The sequence below is a fragment of the Sciurus vulgaris genome, assembly GCF_902686455.1.
Source record: "Sciurus vulgaris genome assembly, chromosome: 10".
Classification (NCBI taxonomy): domain Eukaryota; kingdom Metazoa; phylum Chordata; class Mammalia; order Rodentia; family Sciuridae; genus Sciurus; species Sciurus vulgaris.
Genome location: NC_136470.1, coordinates 69,835,672 through 69,857,488, shown reverse-complemented (window position 1 = coordinate 69,857,488; position 21,817 = coordinate 69,835,672). Strand labels below are relative to the sequence as shown.

The following is a 21,817-nucleotide window of genomic DNA, read 5'->3' as shown; positions in this document are numbered from 1 at the left end:
TACAATATGTCAAAATGCATTCTACAGTATAACTAATTAGAACAAATTTTTAAAAATAAATAAATAAAGTAAAGTAAAAAGGGCTGCGGATGTAGTTCAGTCCTTACGTAGTATCTGTAAGACCCTGGGTTCCATTACCAGTAACACACACACACACAGATCCAAGAAGGGAAAGAGAAAACCTTTGAGAGAGAGCAGGCTCTGGTGGCAGATTACAGTAGAGGATCAAGGACAGCTAAACATGAGACTAGCAGTGTCCTGGGATGCAGTTGGAAGGACATTAGTTAAGAGAAAACAAAAAGGGAAAAGTAACCTACTTTACCCAGAACCATTCTAAATTTTCTAATTGAGTCCATTGAAGTGGTACTTCTCAAATATTTATGTGCCTATAAATCATCTGACTTTGAATAATTTATAATATGACTTATCTGATTTGTTATTCCAGGTTATAATAGGTCATATTGATGTGAAAAGAAACAAATATATGAAAGTAATGTTTCGGTCTTATGGGGTAAATTAACAGGTAGGAAATAATAATGCCAACCAAAAATGACTCAGAAGGGTGACTTCACACATGCTTGTTATAGCTTACTAAATAAACAGATCAGATAGGAGAGAGGTACTTGTGTACCTCAAGTGACAGGGAAAAGGAAGGAAAGAACCGTAAGGACAAGTTCTGGTGTCAGGGAAACCTGAATGCAAACCCCAGTTCTTTTATCTACTAGTTCTGATTTCTCTAGATCTCCATTTGATTAATAATAATATGGGAATTATAGTAGGTTATATCTTATAAAGTTACGAACATTCAGCTTTTTATTATATTTTTTAAGAGACAAGGTCTTGCTACGTTGCCCAAACTAGCTTCAAACTCCTGGGCTCAAGTGATCCCTCTGCCTCTGCTTCCCCAGTAGCTGGGACTAAAGGTGTGCACCACTGTATCTGGCTTGATATCTGACCTCTTTTGATCTATACCTACCCCTTAGTGTTGTTGTGAACACAAAATAAGATAATATCCAGACCTAACTAAATAGAGCTCAATAAACGTTTGCTATTTTTCTCTTCACCTCTAACAATCACGAGTACTAGGTCAACCTTTATTCACATGAACCTAGTTTTTTCTCTAAGTGCCTTCTGATCTCCATCAAAAGTGGTGAAAAATGGATACAACCAATTCAAATTGAAGTCTTTGGATTATACATGACTATTAATGACTTATGCTGAGTTGCAAATTATATCTCATTTTATCATTCTTTTTAAATTTTAGTCGCAGGTGACACAATATCTTTATTTTTATGTGGTGCTGAAGATCAAACCCAGGGCCTTACATATGCTAGGCGAGCATGCTACCACTGAGCCACAACCCCAGTCCCTCATTTTATCATTCTTATTAAAACTAAATAACTGACCAAGAATATAAAGCCATATGCATAGACATATGACTCTAGTTATATCCTGCTCTTTCTTTAGCTGACTTCCCTACCCCCAGCATAATAGACTTTGAACATCCATCTCCTGACCTTAGAAGGATACTATGCTCAACCTCTGGAGGATTTCCTAAGCCTTCTCTCTCCTGGTTGGAAAATGGAGAAGAGGTAAAAGCCGTCAACACTACTGTTTACCAAGATCCTGAAACTGAGCTGTACACTGTTCACAGCAACCTGGATTTCAATGTGACAAGCAACCACAGCTTCATGTGTCTCATCAAGTATGGAGACTTATCAGTGTCACAGATCTTCAACTGGGAGAAACGTAAGCCATATTTTCCTGGGAATGTTCTACTGCACAGAATCTGAAAAGGAAAGAACTCAGCCAGATATGTTTTATATCAAACTTACTAACTTTGATGGTAATTTTGTAGTCATTTTAGACACAAAAGATAGGCTATTTTAACTTGTTAAGTGTGATGATAATGTTCCTAAAATAAATATTCTAAAATATACATACCTAATAACTGCTATTCATCAAGTAGTCATCTTGGTGAGTTATTGTAATAATATTGTTTTTATTAAAAGCACTAAAATTTGGCTGGGTTGGTGGCACACACCTGTAATCCCAGCAACTGGGGAGGCAGAGGCAAGAGGATCACAAATTCGAGGTCAGCCTCAGCAACTTAAAATAAAAGCATTAAAATGTCTCAAAATAAAGCATTAAAATTTGGACTTCTTTGGAATTTCCTTCAGGGTTTTGGCACTTTCTTTTAGAGCAGTCTGCTACCTCCATGGTCCCATTGTATAAAATCTTTGTCTTCTGTGACTAAATTGCTTTTTAATACTACTGGTTCATTCAGAACCAAGTCTGGTAAAGAATGTGAGTAGCAAAAAATTTTGCAGACAATACCGGAAGAAAAAGGTCATTTTTAAGCCAACATTTGACACTATAGGCAGTAACTATGGGATTCTCTTTCCCTACCAGATGAGATCATCTGAAAATATAAAATGAAAAAGTTGGGTTTATACAAATATATGTATGTTAAACCCATAGTAGGTTATCACAGAAGAACTCAGATACTTGAAATACATTTTCTAACTCATATGGCTAACCATAGTAGAGGACTCCTAGGACTGTCCCCTAACCCACAGCTCCGCTCCCAAAGATACATTTTGTGTCTGCATAATAAGAAATACTGTACCAAATATGATATTCAATGATATGTAAATATGGAGCATAATACATGGTATGGCTTATGCCTTCTTCTTGTTGAGATATTTTAGATGGCATTTTACTTCATTCTAGTATATCTATTCTAGAGTTTTCAGTCTTGAGGTAGATTCTTAAACTATTTTCCGCAGTGAGTAATGAGGTAAAATTTCCTGGGAAAATCAATCCAATGAAAACCAAATTTTGACATGGTTTTATCAATACTCCAAACTTGTCTTTCTCAATCATATTTTACATATTCAAAAATTTATAAAAATAAGGTTTGAATCATATAGTAATGACAAGTCTATTAATTTAGGGTATATTTTTACCTTAGAGATTCATCATTAACCAGCCAAATTTAGATTATTCTATATGTGGGGATTAGTACAGAATTAATCAGTAACAGTAGTAGCTTGCATGTATTTTATTTTGGACATTATTTATGCTTGGAATATGGGTATATATGACGTTTCAGGACAAGGGTTGCCAAAATTTTTATGAAGAGACAGATAGTAAATATTGCAGACTCTACAGGTCACAGGGTATCTGCTGCAGTAGCTCAGTTCTGCTGCTGTAAAATAAAAGCAGCATGGACAAGTCATCAGTGAATGATATGGCTGTGTTTGAATAAAACCTGATTAAAAAAAAAAAAAAAAAAGTTGGTAGACCAGATTTGGTCCAGGCATCTTTGCTGGTCAATGTGTAGGTTTTGTCTTTGTGGTTGGAGAGTTTAAGAGTATAAACACCTCAAATCTCACTAACTGGGTTGCAGGCATCATTTAGAGTTGAGTCTAAAGTAAGTAGTTCATTTGTGTGTGACCAAGGGTTGATCACATAAACACACATAGATTAGGTGTTTATAGTTCATAAGAATGTTATAGGTTGGGCTGGGGTTGTAGCTCAGTGGCAGAGTGCTTACCTAGCATATGTGAGGCACTGGGTACAATTCTCAGCACCACATATAAATAAATAAAAAACAAAGATCCATTGACACTAAAAAAATATTTTTAAAAAATGTTATAGGTTAATGTGAGTACAACTATGCTATAAGAATACCTGATCTGGAAAAAAATCCAATAATTAATTAAACAGATTGGGCATATGATTTTTGTAATCTAGACCTGCCAAATTTGTTAAACCTTGATAAACTGAAAAGAGGTAAGCCAGGGACCCCAACTCATGGTGTCTAATTAGTTTTATGTGCAGGTGTCCTTGCTCAGTACATGCTGGCTTCTGAGTCTGCCCCTGTGGTGTGTTGACAGAGTTCTAATAGCATCCCAGCAGGGCCAGTTGGCTGCTGCCAGTTCTGATTTCTTCCTTCCCTCACTCACACAAGGTCCCTGAAGGCTAAATGAAGCTCCCAGGTGGGTGTGAAATGGCCCCTGAGAGGAAGCCAGGAGTGAGCCAGAGACTGTGAAATTCCAGAATCCCAGGATAACAGGCGGGTGGGTGAGGGCCTCTTTGTTATTTTGTGGGTCATTCTGGTTGGTAGAGGCCTACCTTTGTAATCCCTTGATTTCTCCTTATAATCTGGTGTTTAACAAAAAAAAAAAAAAAAAAAAAAAAAAAAAAAAGGAGAGCCAACTTTCCACAGTCTGTCTTTAGTGGTATGCTGTGATGTACAATTACTATAGCATCAATGTGTAGGAATTATTACAGCCTAGGTCATCTGAGGCAGAGACCAGCTTGGAGGCTAATAAGTGGAAGATAAGAAAAGTCCAAATGAACGCAGTCCCTAAGAGCAATTTGGGGAAAAGCAATCAGCACCAGAGATATTGTGAATGTGGCACAGAAAGCACATGGGAGGCTACTGGGAAGTGAACACCAAGAAAACTGTCACTCTGATGGGGGTAATTAATGGTGTCACTCACTGCACTGGTGAATACAGGTGGCAGATGTGCTTTGGGAAGAATATAGTGAGTTCAGGTTTTTTTTTTCATCTTTTTAAAATTTGTTCTAATGTGTTGTACATGACAGTAGAATGCATTTATACATTTTGATAGATCATACATAAATGGAGTTTAATTTCTCATTTTTCTGATTATACATATTGTAGGATCACATCGGTCATGCAGTCATATATGTACATGAGGTAATAATGTCTGTTTCACTCTACTATCCTTCCTTCCCCCATACCCCTTCCCCTCCCTTCATTCCCCTCTACCTAATATAAAGTAATTCTTTAATCAGGTGGAGAAATTGACCTCCAACCATCTAGTCAGACCCTAAAACTACAAAATCTGGAGCTTGGAAACGAGATTAGAAATATGGCATTTCAAGCCTTGGGAATGGATGAGATCATCCAGGAGGACTATAATCTCAGACAGGACCTGCGTAGTGTGCATGGGAAGAGAACATGCTAAGAGAAAGATAGAAAGCAGGACAGACTAGAGAAGGGAAAATAAGGTATATCTAGAATGGGAAATCAACTAATTATTAGTAGGAAGACCTAGTAATGAAGACAAGATGCCTTTTAAAGTATCTCCTCAGACTCTTTCTTTCTTTTGGAGGTGGGGCACTAGGAATTAAAGCCACGGGCACTTTACCATGAAGTTACAAACTCAGCCCTTCTAATTTTTTATTTTGAGACAGGATCTCCCTAAGTTGCCCAGGGCCTTGCTAAGTTGCTGAGGTTGGCTTGAACTTGCCATCCTCCTGCCTCAGTGTCCTGAGTTTCTGGGATTACAGAGTGCGCTGCACTAGGCCTTAGATTTTTTCTTATGCTCACTTAACTCAGTAAATGCAAAAGTTCAAATTGTCCTTCTCATATTCAATAACTGACATCTGAATATTACTTGCCCGCAGAATATGTCTGAATGAAGAATTATATAAGGAAATTGTTAGCAGCTATGTCTTGGTGAGCTGACATGGCAAAGAAGTGAATAATTCTCTGCATGTGCATGTAGAAGAGGATAGGATGGGAACCAAGCTGTAGATGACATTTTTCTTTTCCCTCCACAGTCAAGGAAGATCCTCCTGGCAATCAGATCGGGGTCCCGATCTTAATAGGTGTGAGCGTTGTGATCGTTATTGGGATCATTGCATTGTGCTTCTATTGCATTTACAGTAAGTACTACCTTTCTATCACCATGATCTCAATTCCTGGAAGCCCAAACTCTTTGGTGTATTTCAGCATCTCTGTCATTTTAGCCTATTCTCTTCTTATGTTTGAGCAAGTCTGAGACAACTTCAGTGTCTCCTTTACTTGTCTCAACAAGTTATTTTCATTCACTTCACATTTTTGCCACCTACTATGTGCCTAGCATTTTCCTAAGTGCTGGGGTTAACAAAGACAAGTAGTCAGTACCCTTAATATGTATTGTACTTTGGCCCTTTCATTTTCCCTAATTTTGTATTTTCTTGGAGATACTTAGGCTTTGACTAATTTGAAAACATCTCCAATGCTAACTGATATTTTAATCTTTGGTTTGGAGTTAGAGGAAAGGCAGAACATCAAGATTTCAAGGGTAAGAATTATTTTCTTGAAGAAAGACAAGATGCACTAATGAAGTTGAGAAACTACATGGCCACAGGTGGTTTTACCAATTCTCAAATCTTCAGAACACATTTTTTTTTTTGGATGAAAGATGAGGAGTGGTTGATGAAAATACATCTAGGATATTTTATTCTATGAATTTAAATTTGTGGCCTTAGACACATTCTGTCCTAGATCTCTGTGTTTAAATGAAGAGGAACTGCTAGGTCAAAGCTATAGCTGTAATCACCAGGAAGGGATTCTGAATATTCCTGGAGTTGAAATTACATACACTAAGCAAAGAAAATTAGAAGACCACCATCTGCTGATTTTTCCAACTTTCAGCACATACACAAAAATGTCATTGCTCAGAGAAGTCAATAGAGACTGTGTTATGAGCAAATTATCCCATGGGTAGGATGAGAGTGTCTGGTGGACTCAAGAGTATTTCAAATACAAGCTGTTCAACCTTATCCTCTAATTCAGGGGTTCTCATCCTCAGCACTATTACTATCAATATTTTGGGTCAGTCAATTCTTTGTTTTAGAGTGCTGTTCTGTACACTATAGGATGTTTAGCAGCTTGCCTAGCTTCTACTCACTGGGTGCCAGGAGTACCTTTTCCCTGGTTGTGACAACCAAATGTCTTTTTGAGTATTACTGAAGTATTGTCCTCTGGTGGGGGAGGATGAAAGTTCCCCCTGTCTGAGAACCACTGCTCTAGATCTAAGGCAGTCTGAAGTCTTGCTGAAACACATGGACATGGTTTAAGGTAGACTTAATATCATTTTCATTGTTCATGCTTTTTTAAGGACCTGCCACAAGACGCAATGAGAGAAGTGTTGTGGTTTAGATACGAAGTGTGAGACAACGCAAGAAGGTTCAGAAGAAAAATGATTGGGGTGTGAGAGTCTTTGTGAATTAATCCCTGATGGGATTAAGCAAGTGGTAACTGGAGGCAGGTGGGGTGTGGCTATAGGAAGTGGTTAATTGGGGGCGTGACTAGGAGATATATATTTGTATCTGGAGAGTGGAGTCTCTCTCTCTGCTTCCTTATCAACATGTGAGCGGGTTCCCTCTGCCACACTCTTCCACTATGATGTCCAGCCTCACCTGGAGCCCCAAGGAATGAAGCCGGCCTTCAATGGACTATGATCTCTGAAACCATGTGCCCCCAAATAAATTTTTTCTCCTCTATAATTGTGCTGGCCAGAAAATTTAGTCAGAGCTGTGAAGAAGCTGACTAAAACAGAAATTAGTACCAAGAGTGAGGTCATCGCTGTGATTAACCTGGCCATGTGGTTCCAAAGCTTTTGAGCTTTTTGAAGTTGTTAGGAGGAATTTCAAGATGTGTAGCAATACAAGATGGAAATGTTTTAGAATGTTTTGAGCAGAGATTAATGGTCAATTTTGGTGGGAGCTCAGAACACCAGAATGGCAATAGGACTGTGGTCAGTGAAGACCGGGCTCGAGAGGGTTCAGAAAAGGAGAACTCTGTTGAAATTTGGAGTAGAGGCCATTTGTGTTACGTTCTGACTGAGAAGTTGTCTACATTTTATCTGTATTCTGAGACTTTCTGTGAGGCTGATTTTAAAAGCAATGGATTTCTTAACCTGGTGGAGGAAATTTCTAGACAGCAGAATATTTCAGGCAGTGACATGGATATTGCTGGCAGTGGCTTTTAGCCAAATTTATTTTGATAATCAGGAGCAGAAAAAAGAGCAGAAAAACTTGAAAAACATGGACTTGAAAGGCAGGAGTAAAACTAGGGCTAAGAAAGTTGAGGCTGTTAAAGGCATTACTGCCACTAAAGGAATGCTGAAGACTTTGCCTAGAGACAATAAGAAAGATGGCTTGAAGTCATCTCAGAAGCTGGCAAGACCACATCCATCTCAATCTCAAAGGAGTAAGGTGAATATTCTCTTGAGAAGATACCAGTGGGGTATCCTTCTTGCACAAGGGGGCCTAGGAAGTTTTTTCAACATGCTCAGCCACCAGACACTCAGAGGTTGCTGTGGCAAAGGTCCCTGGAGGCTGTGGTACTGCAGACCTTGGTGTCAACCACATGGTGCTAGTTTTGCAGGAATGCAGGATGCTGGAGTTAAGGGTTTATGAGGCTTCCACTAAGATTTCAAAGGAAGGCCTGGGAAGTCAGGCAAAGCGCAGCAAGGCTGGAGTCTCTGCAGGCATTCCCTAAGAAGTCAAAGTGTGGAGATGTGGGAGGAAGTCAAATCTGCGGTGGAGACCCCTGAGATTAAGAAATGCCAGTGACATGGAACATGGTCCAAGGAAAGCTGCAGGAAATGAGCAGAGAAAAGCCAACAGGAAGGCCACTTGGGCTGCAAACAACAAGTCCACATGGTCAAGCTACACATGCCCTTTGGAGAGAGCATCACCATGCCATATGCCCCAGATGCTGGACATGGAGCCACAAGAGCTGTTTGCCCAACTGGATTTTGGTCTTGCTTTGGTCCTACCCCTTCTTTCTATGCACTTAATTTTTCAAATGGAAATGTTTACTCAGTACCTTTATATGTTGGATATTGTAAATTGTTTTTGATTTTATAGGCGCTCACAATGAAAGGGTTACCTTGAGCCTCAGAAAAGACTTTGGACTTGAACTTTGATCAATGTTTATACTGTTGAGACTATAGGGACTCTTACAAATGGACCAAATGTATTTAGCTTTGGGGGACCAGGGGTGTAATGTTATAGTTTGGATATGTGGTGTTCCCCAAAAGTTCACATGTGAGACAATACAAGAAGGCTCAGAGGAAAAAATGATTGGGCTGTGATAGTCTTAACCTAATCAGTGAATTAATTCCCTGATGGAATTAACTGGTGGCAGTTACTGGCAACTGGAAGCAGGTGGTGTGTGGCTGGAAGAGGTGGTTAATTGGGGGCATGGCTATGGGGTATATATTTGTATCTCGCAAGTGGAGAACTCTCTCTCTGCTTCCTGATCAATATGTGAGCTGGTTCCCTCTGCCACACTCTCCCACTATGATACCTGGAGCCCCAAGGAATGTATCCAACCTTCTATGGACTAAGAATTCTGAAACCATAAGCCGCCAAATAAACTTTTCCTCCTTTATAATTGTAGTGGTCAGATCATTTACTCACAGTAGTGAAAAAGCTGAATAAACTATGAAGGAAGACGGTAGAAATAGAGATGAGGACATCCTGTATTTACACTGGACGTGGAAAAGCCTAAGGCTGAAGAGAATGTGAAAACATAGCTTCCTCTAGCTCTTCTCTACCCATGTGGGACATATGAGATCATGCGGGTCGTGAGAAAGTCTTTCTTCCTCTTAGTACTAAAAGTGAGGATTTTTACCTACCTCACCTCAAAAACTTCATTCAAATTACTCTAAACAGATTCAAGAGTGCTTGGCCTCCCTCTCAGTTTCTCCCCTCATGCAAATTGCCTATTGCAGCCTTTTCCTTTGCTGTGCTATTCTGCCATCTTGCAATGTTCCCCTCTTGTCAGCCAACTCAATATCTTCACTTATAAAACACCAATTTGATTTATCTTGAAAATACTCCTGCGCTAACTTCTTATTCTGATCATTCATTTTCCTCTATCTCTCACTTTTGGTGGACACAGATAGGGGTCACTATGTACTAACATGATAACATCATCCTTGATTTCTCTGCATCTTACTGACAGACTCATCCTTCTGACCAATCACTCAACCAAATTACATCAAGGATTATTCTGTCATGTCCTTTTCTCACTTAAAGACTCAGAAGAGACCCTGGTGCTTACAGGAAAAGTTTTGAAACTTTTAACTCTGCGTTCCAGTTGATCTCTTCAGTCTAAACATCCTCAGTTCTTTCCATTGTTCACATAGTATCGTTTCCAGGCACCTATGTGAGCACACTAGATGCTAGTGAATGGGGTTCAAGACTTTTTAGATTTGTCTTACTGACTCTACATACAGAAGGGTGATTACTGATGAGGATCTGGAATGTTCTTTCTGTTAAAGGAACTTTAGCTTTTGTGAGAATTACACTCTTAACATCTATCAATTTTGTGTTCTCCTAAAGACCCTGGTCTTTTCCTGTAAAAGAAACATTGGAACATTGAAATCCTAGACTGATTATCAGGTCTAGGGTATTTGTAACCTCCATGAACAGTTTAGTTTTGACTTATGAAGTTTGGGGTAACACCTCCCTGAGAAAGGAAAATCTGTAGAATTTCCTTTAAAAATAAAGGAAAATGAAAAATAAATCTCTTATTTTTTTTAAAACACCATTTCATCTTTTTGTTGTTTGTTTTGGTAGTAGGAATTGAACTCAGAGGTGCTTTACCACTGAGCTACATCCCCATCCCTTACCTTTTTTTTTTTTTCTTTTCTTTTCTTCTTTTTTTTTTTTTTTTTTTTTTTCTTTTTGAGACAGGGTCTTGTTTAGTTGCTTAGGGCCTCTCTGAATTGCTGAGGCTGACCTCTAACTTGCCATCCTCCTGCCTCAACCTCTTGAGACACTGGGATTACAGATGTGTATTAACATGCCCAGCCTACCATTTCATCTTAGTAGCTTAGTGGTAGAGTACCACTGGGTTTAGGCTCCAGTACGGCAAAACAAATAAATAATTTTAAAATTTCTTTGAGCAATATCTTTCTAACCCTATTTTATGGGAGAGAAACTGGAGACTGCCAGAAGGTGAGTGATTTGTTGCGATTATACAGATAAGGAGCTGAACCAGGACTCAAACTAGGCTTCAAGCTCCTTTCATTACACGTTTCCTAAAGCAGTCTTTTAAACACCTACCCCGTTTTCTTTTCATTTCAGTGTATTGCTCACTTCTTGATACTGAAATCTTTCCTTTTCCCTCAAGAAGATTCAATAACTAGCACATGGTTTTGAGAATTTGGCCTCTGAAATTTGGTACAACCCTGTATTTATTTTCATGTCTTATATACTTTACAAACTTAATATACCTATGGAATAGAGCAACCGTATCTGATGCATCTTTGCCACAAACATAGAGCCTTGATCAATAGCATTTGATTGGTGATCACTGCTTTAATAAATACTTGTCTGACAGATATTTCATGTGAAGAAAATTAGACTAGTTCTTAAATTCTCTCATACTTCTAGTCTTCCTTCATATTCTTTAGCTATTAAGATTTATATCTACAATATTACCTCAAGCTAGGAACATTCTTGGCCTTGAGATTAAAAATGCACAATTTAAAAATGTTTTCCTCCCTTGCAAATTTAGGGCTTCAAGTACTCATTTATTTTGTTTCCAAAGGCTCCACCTCCATTTGTGATTGACTTCTTCTAGAAACTTCTTCAGATGCTTGGACTACCCAGCCATGTCCTTCAAGTGTCTGTTTGCTAGGAGAAGCCTCTTCACTATAGTGGTTTTGCAGAAGTGTCTAGAGGACTGCAAGGGGCACTGAGGTAGCTCTGGTGACCTTGATAAGGTTTAGAAACCAAAAATTCTCTGTGTGTAGAAGTGACATTAGAGAATATTAGTCTTAATGACAAGGACACTGAAAGGCACAGCAGAGATAAGTTATAAAGGCTAGACAGGATCAAAGAGCTCAGGTGCTCAGTGCAATTTCTCTTCAGCAGTTTGACTCTGGGCTTCTTCTTCTTCTTCTTTTTTTTTTTTTTTTTGCTATTGAATCCAGAGCTCAACCACAGAGCTACATCCCCAGCACACACACATGCACGCACATACACACACATACATATGCATGCACACACACACCACCCTTTTCTTTTCTCATTTTTGAGACAGAATCTTGCTGAGTTGCCCAGACTAACTTTTAACTTGTGATCCTCCTGCCTCAGCCTCCTGAGTAGCTGGGATTACAGGCATGTGCTACTGAGTTTGGAGCCAGAATTTGATTTTACATTTTTTTTTCCTTTGTTGCTCTCCAACTTCCTCATCAGATTTTGGAGAAAATAGAACTATCCAAAATTAATTTCCTCTGATGTGTAAGATGAGTGAATGCCTTTTATACCTCAAAGCAATGAAGCCAGAATTAAAGACAGGAAGTCAGGATAGATAGGTGATAGGGTCGAATCAAGAAAATGGAGGCCAGTTTGGATCTGGGAAGTTGGAGACCACCTCTGGGAGATTGGAATGTCACTGTCTCCAGAGCCCTTTGATTACCAAGATTACTTGCATTCTAAATCAACCCCTCCTGAGAGTTCCTCGAGAGAAGGGCATTATACAACTAACAACCAGTAGATGACCCTCACCCTCCTGAGATTCCTTTAGTCTACAGGGCAAAAAATAGTAAAAAAAAAAAGTGCAATTTTTACTTTTGCCATGGGTTTTTCATAATCAGGAGTTTAAAGTGGCAAGAAGGAAAGCAGTAATGTCCTTAAGTCTGAATCCTCCAAGGGTCTCTGGCATAGGACAAACTAGGACCCTAGTACTTTGCCAAAGGAGGCCAGAAATAACTTTGGCAAAGCCCGGTGGCAAGAGATGGGTTTTATAGACTGTATTGAAGCTCAAACTTAGGGAGACATCCCTAATTTTCTCACTGAAGATGGGAGTTTCACTCTCAACAGTATTGCCAGGTTCACCATCAGCCTGCGTACTGGGAAATTACAAATGATCAAGAAATGTGTCTTTCATATTTGCCAGCTTTGCCTCAATAATCTCTGCCATGAGAGGAGAAGGACTTACAGAATCACCTACTAAGGGAGAGAAATCAAGGGGACTCCCCTCCAACTTACAACAGATAAGAATAAATTTAGGGAGATTTTCAGAGGCTCCAAATAAATGTGTTGAGATGTTTCAGAACTTATGTCAGGTATTTGACTTCACCTGAAAAGATTATGCTATTACTTAACCATCGAGAGCACATGTAGTTCCCAGAAATGATCCTGACTGGGATCCAAATGATGAACAGAACACTTGGAAGGTTAGACATTTCCAAATGTTGAGCCTTAAGGCCCTCAGGAGAATCAAGCAAAAGCTCATTATTCCAAGGTCTCTGAAATTGTACAGGGTCCCCAGGAAAGCCCTGCTATTTTCATGGAGAAACATAGGGAGGCAATGAGAAAACACAGAGCCACCTATTTTAAAGGATAAATTTATCATTCAGTTAGCCCCAGACATTTGAAGGAAGTTACAAAATTGGCATATGACCCTGATCAATCTTTAAGTGATATCCTCCAGCTTACATTTTCCATTTTTTTTAATAATAGAGATCAAGGGGAAAAGAAAGAAAGGGAGCATAAAGAGAAGAAAAAAGGTTTATTAAAGATCATTCAAAACCTCAAAGAGCAGAAACTTTTACTATCCTGCAACAGCCCATGTAATCCACCCATTTTAGGAGTTCAAAAGCCAAATGGGGAATGGCGCCTAGTCCAGAACCTTAGAATAATTAATGAAGCAGTCTTTTCCCTCCACCCTGTGATTCTTAATCCATATACTTTGTTATCTGAGATTCCAGCTGCTGCTTGGTTTACTGTGTTAGATTTAAAAATGCCTTTTTCTGTATACCCTAGACTCTCAGTTGCAATGTTTGTTTACCTTTAAGAACCAGATACTGGATCTCAATTAACCTGGACCGTGTTGCCTCAAGGATTTAGAGATGGCTCTCACCTGTTCCAACAACACTAGCTAAGGACTTAACAGAATTCAGAGATAAAACATCTGTAATTTTTCTCCAATATGTAGCTGAAATCCTTTTATGTGCCACCACACAGAAGGAATGTCAAAAGACCATTACAGAACTCCTAAACTTCTTAGCTGATAGGGATTATGGGATCTCAAAGAAGAAAGCTCAATTATGCCATCAACGGGTTCAATATTTAGAATTGCAACTGTCTCAAGGAACCCTCAAGCAAGGACAGGAAAGAATAATCCCCATAGGACAATATCCTCTGCCCCAGACCATAAGGCAACTCAGGGGCTTCCTAGGGATAACTGGATACCACAGGCTTTGGATTCCTGGGTATGGGGAATTAGCTAAGCTTCTTTATAGCCTCCTTAAAGAAACTCTACACCAAGGAGCAACTGCCTTGGTATGGGAAACAGAACATACTAAAGTTTTTAAGATTTCAAAAAGATGTCTTACTTGAAGCCCCTGCCCTCAGCTTACCTATGGAGCAAGATTTAACCTGTTTGTCACTGAGAGGAAAAATAACCCTAAAAATAGTCACCCAAAACACTGGAAAGGCAGCCATGGACAAACCAGCTCAATAGCCAGTGGCATATTTCAATAAAGAGCTTAGCATAGTAGCTTCATTCTTGAAAGTAATGGAAAATAAGGTCTCATAATTTTCTTCCACATCCAAACCTGTCCTATTACCAACTAGAAAAAAAAAAAAAAAATGATTAAAATGCCCTAGATGAATTTCTGCTCGAAGGAGCAATTTTCCTCAGCTCCTTCCAGATCTCAGTCAAGGCTTACATTAAAATGTAATGGAAGGGTCCTGGGTTCCATCCCCACCCAGGACTGCAAAAGCAAAAAATGTAATGGAAGAAACCTGCAGGCTCAGGAAGAGATCCAAGAGAAAAAAAGAAAAGAAAAAGCATCTTTTACCTGAACTCCTACAATATCCATTGTTTCTAGGACTTTTCTTCAACATGAAAGAGATGACAAATACTGTCATCTCTTTAAACCAAAAAGTAAATTTTATGATGCTTTACTAAAATAATTAATAGCCATGTCATTTTTTTCTAGGACTCTTGTTTTTTTTCTTAAATTCTATATTTTTTGAGCTCATGATTTTAATGTCTTTATGATCAGTCCTATTTTTATTCAACCAGAGTTTTAAACATCTGTGACATTGTAATGGAGATTCACCTACAAAAACTTACAAGGGAGGATCCAAGATGGAGGACTAGAGGGAGGCTGCGTTCCTTGTCACTCGGTAACTTGGGTTTCAAGCAGAGGATATCTGTTTCTTGATTGCTCACTGTCAGGCGCCTATCATCGCCATTTGCCTGCCTCTTGCCTGCCCATCACCTGCCTTTCACCTATCCATCACCTGCCAAAGGTTCACCTCCCGATGGGCCGACAGCAGTCAGCAAACTGACCACAGACTGCCAGTGGAGCCCCAGCTGTCTGCTGCTGCCTGGAATTTCACTGTCACAGTACCTGCAGGATCCCTCAACCAGACCAACCACACCCCACCTCCAGGACCTCCAGCTGACCACGCCCACACCCTGAGCTGCAGCTCCCCATTTCCCAACACATTTTGAAGGCACAGTGGCCATCTTGGATAATCCTGGAAGATGTATCTTCCATCTTTAGGTGGGGCAAATCCCATCCTGAGACACCTGCTGGAGACTGGAAGCTCATTGTAAGGTACCTCTCATACATCAGGCTACTGAAGACTGGGAGGTTTAAATACTGTATGACTATTGTAGTGTAGATTTTCTTTTTTCTCCTTATTGAAAATTTACAAGGTCTTTGCTTTTGTGTTATGTGTATATTGTGTTGGCTGTCTATATATATGTGTCCATATATCATGTACATGATATCAAAATTGGTATATAGATAATGATCACTCATGAATTAAAATTAAAAAATGGATCCAGATACCTTTAATTCATGTGATTTTAAAAGGTTCAATTTAAATTGGGTAAACAAATGAAGATAAAATGTCTTTAAAATTATTTAACTCACAAGTCTCTCTAGGTGGTCAAACATAAAATGTTGATGTCTAATATCCATTGTTTCTAGGACTTTTCTTCAACATGAAAGAGATGACAAATACTGTTCAACACACTTGTCTGACATCTTGGGTTTTACAGTAAATAAATAAATTATATTTGACATGTATAGGATTACTTAAATGTGTTTGTTAGAGACACCTGATTAATTTACAAAGTTAAAATCCTAACCGTTAAATAAAACAAGTACTCTTAACTCCTTAAATTCCATGGGGTAACATACTTAAACATTATTGGTGTTTTCATAGATTGGTAGATAAAAAAGTGTTTAAAATTGCTTCGTGTCATCACTAAAAACAAGGTTACTAAGAATTAAGTCCTAACAGATACAATTCTGTATACAAGGGATCCAAAATTTCAACTGTTTCAATTAGAGTACTGTAAATAACATAAAGTATTTCTTCTTATTAAATGGAGTACTTTATCTCAATTAAGAAATTTCATAAGGGTTGTTTCAGAGCATGAATTTAAAAAGGGATCAATAGCTAAAAATTTAGGTTATATGTATGGAAATATATTTAGTAGAAGGAAAAGGCAAATATTTCTGGGTAAGAATGTCTTTGTGTGATAAAATACATGAAGTTATAAGTAAGTGCTAAGAAACTCTGTGTGTACATAAATGGCAAATTTCAACAAGTTTGTGTGTAACTAAGTTGGTTATATGTATATGAGACAATCAGTTAAAGCTATTTAAGGTTTTACCCTAAGGTCAAATACTAATGTACTGATATAAAACCAAGGTTTAATCCATATGTTAAACTGACAAGTAAACTAAAACATTAATTTACTCTTTTTTTTTATTGTAAACAAATGGGATACATGTTGTTTCTCTGTTTATACATGGCGTAAAGGCATATCATTTGTGTAATCATAAATTTACATAGAGTAATGTTGTTTGATTCATTCTGTTATTTTTTCCCTTCCCCCCACCCCTCCCACCCCTCTTTACCCTCTATACAGTACTTCCTTCCTCCATACTTGCCCCCCTCCCTAACCCTAACACTAACCCTAACACTAACCCTTCCCTCCCCTCCATTATGTGTCATCCTCCACTTATTAGCGATATCATTCATCCTTTGGCATTTTGAGATTGGCTTATCTCACTTAGCATGATATTCTCCAATTTCATCCATTTGCCTGCAAATGCCATAATTTTATCATTCTTTATGGCTGAGTAATATTCCATTGTATATATATACCACAGTTTCTTTATCCACTCATCAATTGAAGGGCATCTAGGTTGGTTCCACAGTCTGGCTATTGTGAATTGAGCAGCTATGAACATTGATGTGGCTGTATCTCTGTAGTATGCTGATTTTAGATCCTTTGGGTATAGGCCAAGGAGTGGGATAGCTGGGTCAAATGGAGGGTCCATTCCAAGTTTTCTAAGGAATCTCCACACTGCTTTCCAGAGTGGCTGAACTAATTTGCAGCTCCACAAGCAATGTATGAGTGTACCTTTCTTGCCACATCCTCACCAACACCTGTTGTTGCTCGTATTCTTGAAAATCGCCATTCTAATTGGGGTGAGATGGAATCTTAGGGTGGTTTTGATTTGCATTTCTCTTATTACTAGAGATGTTGAACATTTTTCCATATGTTTGTTGATTGCTTGTAGATCTTCTTCTGTGAAGTGTCTATTCATTTCCTTAGCCCATTTGTCGACTGGATTATTTGAATTCTTGGAGTAGAGTTTTTTGAGTTCTTTATAGATTCTGGAGATTAGTGCTCTATCTGAAGTATGATTGGCAAAGATATTCTCCCACTCTGTATGCTCTTTCTTCGCATTGCTGATAGTTTCCTTTGCTGAGAGAAAGCTTTTTAGTTTGAATCTATCCCAGTTATTGATTCTTGCTTTTATTTCTTGTGCTATGGGAGTCCTGTTGAGGAAGTCTGGTCCTAGACCAACAAGGTGAAGATTTGGACCTACTTTTTCTTCTATAATCTGCAGGGTCTCTGGTCTGATTCTGAGGTCCTTAATCCATTTTGAGTTTAGTTTCGTGCATGGTGAGAGATAGGGGTTTAGTTTCATTCTGTTGCATATGGATTTCCAATTCTCCCAGCACCATTTGTTGAAGAGGCTATCTTTTCTCCATTGCATATTTTTGGCCCCTTTGTCTAGTATGAGAAAATTGTATTTATTTGGATTTGTGTCCGTGTCCTCTATTCTATACCATTGATCTACCTTTCTATTTTGGTACCAATACCATGCTGTTTTTGTTACTATTGCTTTGTAGTATAGTTGAAGATCTGGTATTGCAATACCCCCTGTTTCACTCTTCCTGCTAAGGATTGCTTTAGCTATTCTGGGTTTCTTATTCTTCCAGATGAATTTCATAATTGCTTGCTGTATTTCTGTAAGGTACGTCATTGGGATTTTAATTGGAATTGCTTTGAATTTGTATAGCACTTTAGGTAGTATGGCCATTTTGACAATATTAATTTTTCCTATCCAAGAACATGGAAGATCTTTCCATCTTCTAAGGTGTTCTTTAATTTCTTTCTTTAGTGTTGTATAGTTCTCATTGTAGAGGTCTTTCACCTCTTTTGTGAGATTGATTCCCAAGTATTTTATTTTTTTCGAGGCTATTGTGAATGGGGTAGTTTTCCTAATTTCTCTTTCTGAAGATTCATCACTTACGTATAAAAATGCGTTGGATTTATGGGCATTGATCTTGTAACCTGCTACTTTACTGAATTCACTTATGAGTTCTAAGAGTTTTCTGGTGGAATTTCCAGGTTCCTCTAAATATATAATCATACCATCAGCGAACAGGGATAGTTTGAGTTCTTCTTTTCCAATTCGTATCCCTTTAATTTCTTTGGTTTGTCTAATTGCTCTGGCCAGAGTCTCCAGAACAATGTTGAATAGAAGTGGTGAAAGAGGGCATCCCTGCCTTGTTCCCGTTTTTAGGGGGAATGCTTTCAGTTTTTCACCATTTAGAATGATATTAGCCATGGGCTTCGCATAAATGGCCTTTACAATGTTAAGGAATGTTCCCACTATCCCTATTTTTTCTAGTGTTTTGAGCATGAAGGGATGCTGTATTTTATCAAATGCTTTTTCTGCATCTATTGAAATAATCATGTGATTCTTGACTTTAAGTCTATTAATATGGTGAATTACGTTTATTGATTTCCTGATGTTGAACCAACCTTGCATCCCTGGGATGAAACCCACTTGATCATGGTGCACTATCTTTTTAATATGTTTTTGTATGCGATTTGCTAAAATTTTGTTGAGAATTTTTGTGTCGATGTTCATTAAGGATATTGGTCTGAAATTTTCTTTCCTTGATGAGTCTCTGTCTGGTTTAGGTATTAGTGTGATATTGGCTTCATAGCATGAGTTTGGGAGGGTTCCCTCCTCTTCTATTTTATGGAATACTTTGAGAAGTATTGGAATGAGCTCTTCTTTAAAGGTTTTGTAGAACTCGGCTGAGAACCCATCTGGTCCCGGACTTTTCTTTGTTGGTAGGCTTTGGATGACTTCTTCTATTTCAGTACTTGAAATTGGTCTATTTAAATTGTTTATGTCCTCCTCGTTCAGTTTAGGCAATTCATATGTCTCTAGAAACCTGTTGATGTCTTCGAAATTTTCTATTTTGTTGGAGTATAGATTTTCAAAATAGCTTCTAATTGTGTTTTGTATTTCAATCCTGTCTGTTGTGATATTTCCTTGTTCATTCCGAATTTTAGTGATTTGGATTTTCTCTCGTCTTCTCTTTGTTAGTGTGGCTAAAGGTTTATCAATTTTGTTTATTTTTGCGAAGAAACCAACTATTTATTTTGTCAATTTTTTGTATTGTTTCTTTTGTTTCAATTTCATTGATTTCAGCTCTGAGTTTAACTATTTCCTGTCTTCTACTACTTTTGGTGCTGTTCTGTTCTTCTTTTTCTAGGGCTTTGAGCTGTAGTGTTAGGTCGTTTATTTGTTGAGTTTTACTTCTTTTATTAAATGCGCTCCATGAAATAAATTTCCCTCGAAGTACTGCTTTCATAGTATCCCAGAGATTTTGATATGATGTTTCTTTGTTCTCATTTACCTCTAAGAATTTTTTAATTTCCTTCCTAATATCTTCTGTTATCCATTCATCATATAATAGCATATTGTTTAATCTCCAGATGTTGGAATAGTTTCTGTGTTTTACTCTTTCATTTATTTCTAACTTCAATCCATTATAATCTGATAGAATACATGGTAGTGTCTCTATCTTCTTGTATTTGCTAACATTAGCTTTGTGGCATAATATATGGTCTATTTTAGAGAAGGATCCATGTGCTGCTGAGAAGAAAGTGTATTCGCTCTTGGTTGGATGGTATATTCTATAAATGTCCGTTAAGTCTAAATTATTGATTGTGTTATTGAGATCTATGGTTTCTTTGTTCAATTTTTGTCTGGAAGATCTGTCCAGTGGTGAGAGAGGCATGTTAAAATCACCTAGTATTATTGTGTTATGGTCTATTTGGTTTCTGAAATTGAGAAGGATTTGTTTGACATACATGGATTAGCCACTGTTTGGGGCATAGATGTTTATGATTGTTATATCTTGCTGATTTATGCTTCCCTTAAGCAGTATGAAATGACCTTCTTTATCCCTTCTGACTAACTTTGCCTTGAAGTCCACATTATCGGAAATGAGGATGGATACTCCAGCTTTTTTGCTGAGTCCATGTGCATGGTATGTTTTTCCCCATCCTTTCACCTTTAGTCTATGGGTATCTTTTTGTATGAGGTGAGTCTCTTGCAGGCAGCATATTGTTGGATCTTTCTTTTTAATCCAATCTTGCCAGTGTATGTCTTTTGATTGATGAATTCCGGCCATTAACATTCAGGGTTATTATAGAGAAATGATTTGGTTTCCCGGTCATTTGGTTCATTTTTAAAATTTTATTTATTTATTTGTTTGACACAACTTGTTTCCTCCTTTATTTGACAATTCCTTTAGGATAATTCCTCCCTTTGCTGATTTGCTTCTTTGTTTTTCATCTCTTCCTAATGGAATATTTTGCTGAGAATGTTCTGTAATGCTGGCTTTCTTTTTGTAAATTCTTTTAGCTTTTGTTTATCATGGAAGGATTTTATTTCATCGTCAAATTTGAAGGTAAGTTTTGCTGGGTATAAGATTCTTGGTTGGCATCCATTTTCTTTCAGGGCTTGAAAAATGTTGTTCCTGGCCCTTCTAGCTTTTAGGGTCTGGATTGAAAAATCTGCTGATATCCGTATTGGTTTCCCCCTGAATGTAATTTGGTTCTTTTCTCTCACAGCCTTTAAAATTCTGTCTTTATTTTGTATGTTAGGTATTTTCATTATAATGTGCCTTGGTGTGGGTCTGTTGTAATTTTGTGTATTTGGAGTCCTATAAGCCTCTTGAACTTGAGTTTCCATTTCATTCTTCAGATTTGGGAAATTTTCTGATATTATTTCATTGAATAAATTGTTCATTCCTTTGGCTTGTTTCTCTAGGCCTTCCTCAATCCCAATAATTCTTAAATTTGGCCTTTTCATGATATCCCATAGTTCTTGGAGATTCTGTTCATGATTTCTTACCATCTTCTCTGTTTGTTCAACTTTGTTTTCAAGGTTAAATATTTTGTCTTCAATGTCTGAGGTTCTGTCTTCCAGGTGTTCTATCCTATTGGATATGCTTTCTATGGAGTTCTTAATTTGGTTTATTGTTTCCTTCATGTCAAGGATTTCTGTTTGGTTTTTTTCAATATCTCTAACTCTTTATTGAAATGATCTTTTGCTTCCTGTATTTGCTCTTTTAACTGTCGATTGGTGCGATCATTCAATGCTTGCATTTGCTCTTTCATCTCATCGTTTGCTTCTCTGATCATTTTAATTATGTACATTCTGAACTCCTTTTCTGTCATTTCTTCTGCCATGCTGTCATTGGGTTTTATTGATGTAACATCTAGATTTGCTTGCAGCATTTTCTTTCCTTGTTTTCTCATATTGTTCAGGTATCAGTGGACTGCTGAGATATTGCAGATTTCCTCTATTGACTTACAATGTCCCTGAAGATTTCTATATATATC

At 37.9% G+C, this 21,817-nt stretch overlaps 1 protein-coding gene across 2 annotated transcripts in view; it reads left to right on the top strand.

The window, feature by feature from the left end:
* Positions 1-16,561, top strand: part of CD80 (CD80 molecule) — a 31,765-nt gene extending 15,204 nt beyond the window's left edge. Inside the window, exons 4-6 of one of the 2 annotated variants that reach the window (XM_079155349.1) lie at positions 1,468-1,749; positions 5,602-5,706; positions 14,867-16,561. In XM_079155349.1, coding sequence (XP_079011475.1) covers positions 1,468-1,749; positions 5,602-5,706; positions 14,867-14,874 — 395 coding nt within the window. In that variant the 3' untranslated portion in view covers positions 14,875-16,561. Of the gene's footprint in view, positions 1-1,467; positions 1,750-5,601; positions 5,707-6,926; positions 10,362-14,866 lie in introns of those variants that run through there. The other variant, XM_079155348.1, reaches the window with a different exon arrangement.
* Positions 16,562-21,817: the final 5,256 nt, after the last annotated feature.